Source organism: Benincasa hispida, chromosome 3, assembly GCF_027475165.1.
Source record: "Benincasa hispida cultivar pf3 chromosome 3, pf3_genome.v1.1, whole genome shotgun sequence".
NCBI classification, from domain to species: domain Eukaryota; kingdom Viridiplantae; phylum Streptophyta; class Magnoliopsida; order Cucurbitales; family Cucurbitaceae; genus Benincasa; species Benincasa hispida.
Genome location: NC_143480.1, coordinates 2,822,642 through 2,829,730, shown reverse-complemented (window position 1 = coordinate 2,829,730; position 7,089 = coordinate 2,822,642). Strand labels below are relative to the sequence as shown.

Below are 7,089 nucleotides of genomic sequence, written 5' to 3'. Positions count from 1 at the left end.
CACCGTTCATAATAGAGACTTTCATTTCATCAGGATGACCCTAGGTAACATGACCTTAATCCTGAGTGAGTTGTGAACTTCTGCCTATGAGGGCAGTCCTTTGATTGTATGGATGAGAGTGGCAAGATCGCCGACTCAATAAGTATACCATTTTGGGGATTCATCTGATTGGGGAGCTGGGAACACAACTATACAAGATGGAATTCACTCATTCCCTAAAGCAGGGATAAGTAGATAAATTGCTCCTTTAAGGGCTAATTAGGGTCTTGAACAATGTGGTGCCACACTCTCTCCTGGCTCAAGAAGGGTTTAGTCATAGTGGGACTGATATATTGTTCATTAGAGGGATTAGTGGTACTTAAAGAGTTAGATGTAACTATAGGGGGAAAACGGTAATTTGGTCTAGCTGTACTTACGAGCAATTTGTGAAGGGTCATCGTACTGTTGATTAGTTAGATCCAATGGATATAGAAATATATCTGTAGTGCGAAGAGTGTAGTTGTCGATCTTTAGTGGAGTGCCTAACAGTTAACGGATGACGGATAATATAATTAAAGAGTTTAATTAGTTATTCATGTGTTGTTGGATTTTCAAGCTACAGGTCCATAAGGTCCCCTTGGTAGCTCAAAAGAATTTAGTTGAGAATCAGTTTTTGGGTTAATTTGAATTGTTCAAATTAATAAGAGGGAGATTAATTATATATGATATAATTAAATTGATTCAATTATATATGATATAATTGTTATGATGTATTTGATACATTATAGTTTAATTGGAGAAAATAAATATTTGAATAAGATTCAAATATATTTTCTATGAATGTGATTCATAGTTATTAAATTTAATATAAATATGATTTATATTAAATGCCATAAAATAGAGAAAAAGAACTATAATTTATATTGTATATGATACAATATTAAAACTATAGGTTATGTGTTATATTTGATATAATATATAGTTTAATATAAATAAGATATGATAAGTTAGTTATCATATTTATTTATATTAATTTAATTTAATTTTAAATAATAATTCATTTTTTTCTCTCCAACCACCTTAGTGGGTGGTCAAGTGGTTTTATGGCAAATGGAATAAAAGAATTTCTTTTCTTTTCTTCCTTAACAGACTTACATTGAGCACTACACGATTGAAGCTTTTACTATACGATAGAAAAACCATAGAATCGTTCTGTGTGCCTTCTCTAATCTTCTTCCCCCTCTAAACTCAAACTCCCTCCAAACTAAAATAGTCAGAACCCACCACTCCTGGACTCTTACCCTGAGTATACCAAAGGCTCCCAATGGTAGTGTCTTTTGTTTTTATTCGTGAAGTTCTTGAAGAAAGTCTTTAAGGTTTGCTGAGTTCGAGGTTCGTGACAGTTCAAGGGATTTACTCAAAGAAACGTTCTTCAAAGGTATTATCTCTTGAACTTTTTTTTCTCTATAAAAAGCATGCTGTAATTTGTTAAGAATGCATATCTTGTATGTTTACTGTAAATTTGTTTTTTCAATCAAAATGAAATTTGGACGATCCACTTCCGCTTAAGGATCTCTTTAAAACGAGTTCCTTCAATTGGTATCAGAGCCAGGTTGTAGTTCTGATTCTAAATTCCATTTTTTATTGAAATCATTTACAGTAGTGGTGGGTTTTAATTTTGCATTGCGTTTAACTGTTAAATGTATGTGGATGGTTGATGATGGAAGTTTCGAGGTAGTAATCTATGTTTATGGCTTTCTGTTTAAATTACAAAGTTAATTTGTAAAGGCCCCTGCGTTTTTAGGTATTAAACTTGCAATCGAGTCTATATTCGTTTAGTTTTGAGTCACTCGTAAAGCTTTAGAAGAAGGGTTGCAGAGCGTTTCGATGGAGAAGACGAAGTATTGTTGGTCGCATCATGTAGCTGAAGCTAAACAATCATTTAGATTTTGTTATACGTTCGTGTAGAGTTTTCTACACGATCGTGTAGCATCTGTTAAATAATCACATAGCTAACCCTACGCGATTGTGTAGAGTTTGCTATACGATATTGTTGCATTGACTACATAATCGCATAGGCGCTCGATGGATAGACAATCACGCGATATATGATACTCGATGCAAAGCTTGCGTGCTAAACGATCATGTAGACTATCATGCTCATCGCATAGTCAGTAGCTACACGATCGCATAGTATACGATACTCGACGCTCGCTACATGATCGTGTAGACTATCATATTCATCGTATAGTCATTAGCTACACGATCGCATGGTGCGATACTCGATGCACGCTGCATGATCGCATAGTCTTTCATACTCATCGCATAGTCAAAAGATACGCGATCGCATATACACGATCGTTTATACTCGACACCTTGTTACTTGACGATCAGGAGTTTGCTACACGATCAAGCTGCAAGGGTTCTTGGTGGAGCGGTTCCAAGTGAGCAATTCAAGACCCGGTTCACTTGTTCCGAACCGGTAGACTCAACTTTGTAATAGTTTAGCCATTTATTTCCCTTTTTTTTTTTTTTTTTTTTAGATTATCTATCTCGGTCCATCAACTTTAGTTAAATATACATGTGATGTATGTTTATTTTATATGCCATAATATATGTCATATAGTTTTAAAACCCACCATAGGTTATGCATTTAATTTCATGCATCATTTTATATTATAAGTGTTATAATATATTAGTATGCATGATTTAAATTAAATAAAGCATGCTCATGTATCATATAATATAAGAGTTATAATATATGTATGCATGCATTATAGCATATCCATACATCATTTATATTATAAATGCTATAATATCAGGTTGAATGTTTGTATCAAATGTATGCTATAGCTTAATTCATTACCTGTTTATATAAAAGTAATATATTAGTAACGAATGAACATTACATGAAACATGACATTACTTTAGGTTAATTTATAATTGTTATAAATAACTTATGTATTTCTAGCTTGCAATGTTGGTTGGTTTTAATTGTTTCATTTCTTATAAGTGTTATAATAAATGAAATTAGGATTAAAATAAATAATAAAGAATTGTATGCAAACCTTAGGTTATAATCATTTGTTCAAAAGTGTATTAAAATTTGATTGAGATAGACCTATTACGTTTCTAATAAGATTAGAAATTTAAGTTTAATCTTTTAAATCGATTTAATAGGATTAAATTGATTCCTGTTATAATAAATGAAATTAGGATTAAAATAAATAATAAAGAATTGCATGCAAGCCTTAGGTTATAATCATTTTTTTAAAAGTGTTTTAAAATTTGATTGAGATAGACCTAAGATTACGTTTCTAATAAGAAATCTTAGTTTAATCTTTTAAATCGGTTTAATAAGATTAAATTGATTCCCAATAAAAGATTAAATATGTAACAAATGTATCTATACATTTTGGGTTGTTTTTATCCTAGGAATGACGTGACAATCTTGTAGAACTACTTGTACATTTAGGCAGAGCAGCGAAACATCTTAAAGAGAGCGAGATCTGCGACTTAGTTTGTAACGAGTTTCTGTTTTGTAAGTTCCATATTTCTGACGATTGTCGTTTACGGCTGTTTGCTGCTGTCAAATTTGATCGTTGGAGGGTAGTTGGTTACAACAAACACGCATGCGCACACACGTATAAACACACACACAACAACTCTTTTGAGCTTTCAAACATTTAGGATGACAGACACGTATATATGTATGGAATAATAACAACCCTTTTGAGCTTTGAAGCATTTAGGATGAAGCTTTCATGTGTTTCTTGTAGGATTCTTCCCTTGTTAGACCTCTGCAGAGACTCTTGTTAAAACTATTATTTATATTTCTTAGTTTAGTTGTTTTTGGGATTTAACTTAAGAATTTAAACTTTTCCCTAAGAAAGATTAAAATCATAATCAAGATTCGGGAAGAAACTAACATAAATATCAAAAGTTCAAAGTTGAGTTCATTAAACAAAAGGGGTCTAATTTATTGGATGGACACAAATTTTAAAAATGAATATACAACAATGAATTGACATCAAAAGTAATTAAAATGAAAATAAAATTACAAAGAGCGAACACACGAGCATGATTTAAAAAATAGTGTAACTAAGATGTCCTAATACACATTGTATCTAAAACTTAGACTGAATTTTGGCCATTATAGTAGGATCAGTTTGAAAAGCCTTTGCAAGGATATTGGTTGGAATGTCGGGCTTTGATCCAAAAATAACATTAGCAATAGTAATAACACCTGGATTTTGGCTACTCAAAGCTGCAATGGCAACTGCAGGGCCATAGCCGATGTTTTGTTGAAAGTGAACTAGTCCAATGGGAAAGACGAAGACATCGCCCTTGTTCAATGTTTTGGTAATGAGACGGTTTTCTGGGTTGGAGGTGACAAAGCCCACCAAGAGTGTGCCTTCAAGGACAGTCAAGATTTCAGTGGCACGAGGGTGGGTGTGGGGAGCGTTGATTCCCGATGGGGCATAGTCAATACGAACCATAGAGATACCAAGTGTGTTGAGTCCTGGGATTTGGACAACGTTGGCAGGAGTCACTGTAGAGCCAAAAGGGTTATTTGTGTCACCTACCACATTCAACCCACTCATGAAGAAGTCTTTGGCTTCCACAACATTGGGATCCTTACAAACCGCACCATTCACTTTCACTGCACATCATAACAAAACCATATGGTATGACAAAATATTAGAAAAGTAGTTGCCAATATTTGAAATATTAAAGAAAGTGATGGACTCCAAGTGCTATTAAAAGAGCCTACATACTAAGTAATTAAATTAGAATGTAAGCTAGAAATGACATACTAACCAGGATTGTTTGGATTTGCCACACAAAAATCTTGAAGTGGGCTAGAATCTGAAGCCAATGCAACGGAACTATATATAGCGAGAAAGGTGAGAAAGAAAACTCGAGCAGCCATCGTCTAATAATGGGGTTATTTCTTTTGAGAACCCAACTAGCTAGCTAGATGTTCTTTAATGGAATATATAATTTTTGTGGATGGATCAACAAGAACCCAAAGAAGCGCTATTTATAGGCTAGTAATTAATTGAAGGACGAGGGTTGAAGAATTTCTCAAACTTTAACGCAACACGTATTTCTATTTGAAATTCTAAATTTATGGCTGTTTTCGTTATAATTTAATAAATTGTTTATTAACTTCGGGTTAGATGAAGACTGACATTAAGAGAGACTTAGTATTGTAGTGATTAAAAGCATATATATGAATTATATATGGTCAAACACTTCATAATAAAAGTAAATGACAAATCTGACCTAGCTTTGTATGTCTTACGTCCAGATATATAATTGTGTAGCAAATTGAGGATAAAAAATGTTTATTGTATAAATTAATTTCAAATAAATACCTCAGTTAAATAATCATAATAGAAGACAATTTTGAACTAGTTTTGTCCAATTCTTACTTGGAGATCATTTTTTTTAAAAATTATTATTATATGTAAATTGGAGGAACCAAATCTCTAACTATACCTCTCCGAAATTGATAGTATAAATATTATATCAATTGAATTATGCTTATTTAAATAATTTTTTTTTTGAAAAGATATATTAAAGAAGTTATAATCATACACAACCACCATTTCAGGCCACCAAAGTCCAACCAAATAAAAAAAAGAAAAAAAAAATCTCATTTTTCTAACATAAACCAAATGGAAATATAAAGTTTATATATAGCATCATATTATTTTCTTAGAAAAAAATAAGGTCACGTATTGAGTTTATTTATGACTAAAATTTAAAAATGGACCATACATTTTTTTGGGTTTGTTATGACCATCAGCATATTGAATGAGTATGGCTTTCTTAGATTTGTTCCTTATGTTAGATAACTTCATATCCCCATGTGAACTTTAGGCTAATTATATCTCTCATTGTACCATTTGTATGCATATACCTTAGGATGTGGGTTCATGGTCATGGATCTCTCGATCAAGAAATTAAAATAGATTTATTTCATGTTCAAATTTGACTTACATTAATATTGGTTTCAAATCGACATTAAAGATGGTGTACAATGTCGATTTAAAATCGACATTAAAGACCTTTTATAACACGATCTTCAATGTCGGTTGTTAACCGACATTAAAGTCCAGAATTTTTGTAGCATTTTTGTGTTTTTTCTTCATCCTTCATCCAATTTTGGTTGATTTGTCTTCGTCATTGTCTTTGTCTACGTTCGTCTTCATCTTCACTTCTGTGTACGTTCATCTTCATCTTATGTCTGCATTTGTCTTATTTTTCCGTTGTGATGAGGAGTGAGAGTGAGACTCAGCGAGCGAGATCAAGAACTGAGGAGTGTGATGGGGAGAGACATCGAGAATCGGGGAGTGTAACAGAGAGCGAGAATTAGCGAGTGAAAGCAAGCGATGGAGAGCGCGACCGAGAATCAGGGAGTGCAATGGGGAGCGAGAGCGAGAATGACTTCAACCGGCAGACCCTTGTGCGCATCTGGGGTCGGGGCTGGAATCAGGAATTCTTTACACTGATTACCAATAGGTGAAGTGATAAGATAAATAAGGGCTGGTTTTACAAATAACATTCATGCCCAAAATAATAAAAGATATAACACATGGTAAATATATTAGGGATATGACACAAGATTAACACCATATATTATTAATAGTAACTATCCGTGATAGCCATATTGGTCAATGACTAAAAGGCCCACGAAGTCCATCATTTCGCGCCTCTGCTTCCAGTTTTCTCAAATTGAAAGCAACTATCAGTGATAGCCATTGATTCCTACTATCAGTTACTATCACTGATAGCTGCTATTGATGATTAACTTTTAATTTGAGAAATATTAATACAACCTTAAAATAGTAACACTTGAAATATTAATTTTCAATTTGTTATCAATTATTAGTGGCTATCATTGGTACACTTTCATCAATTGGAATCAACCTTGAAATATTAATACTTAAGACTATGAATGATTATAATGGATAGACTTTTATAAGTAGTTATCAACATTGAAAGGAAACTATCAACTTTCAAAGATTAACATTTAAAGTTATAAGTGATATAGAAGTCTATCAATGAGAGGTCTATAAGTAACTATCACCGATATCTATC

General features: G+C 32.8%; 1 protein-coding gene across 1 annotated transcript; it reads right to left on the bottom strand.

Annotated features, from left to right (window-relative positions):
• Positions 1-3,934: 3,934 nt before the first annotated feature.
• On the bottom strand, positions 3,935-4,994 carry LOC120074152 (putative germin-like protein 2-1). Its single transcript, XM_039027171.2, has 2 exons — positions 4,801-4,994; positions 3,935-4,642 (listed from the first exon to the last, which is right to left on the bottom strand). The coding sequence occupies exons 1-2, from the start codon at positions 4,910-4,912 to the stop codon at positions 4,107-4,109; spliced, it is 648 nt and encodes a 215-aa protein (XP_038883099.1). The 5' UTR covers positions 4,913-4,994; the 3' UTR covers positions 3,935-4,106.
• Between the last annotated feature and the right edge of the window lie 2,095 nt (positions 4,995-7,089).

What these genes read in the sequence shown, in the direction of transcription:
- LOC120074152 (XM_039027171.2), bottom strand. Translation starts at nt 4,912, where the DNA reads ATGGCTGCTCGAGTTTTCTTTCTCACCTTTCTCGCTATATATAGTTCC. An exon ending in GGCAAATCCAAACAATCCTG is followed by an intron (nt 4,643 to 4,800) that starts GTTAGTATGTCA and finishes TATGATGTGCAG; the next exon opens with TGAAAGTGAATGGTGCGGTT.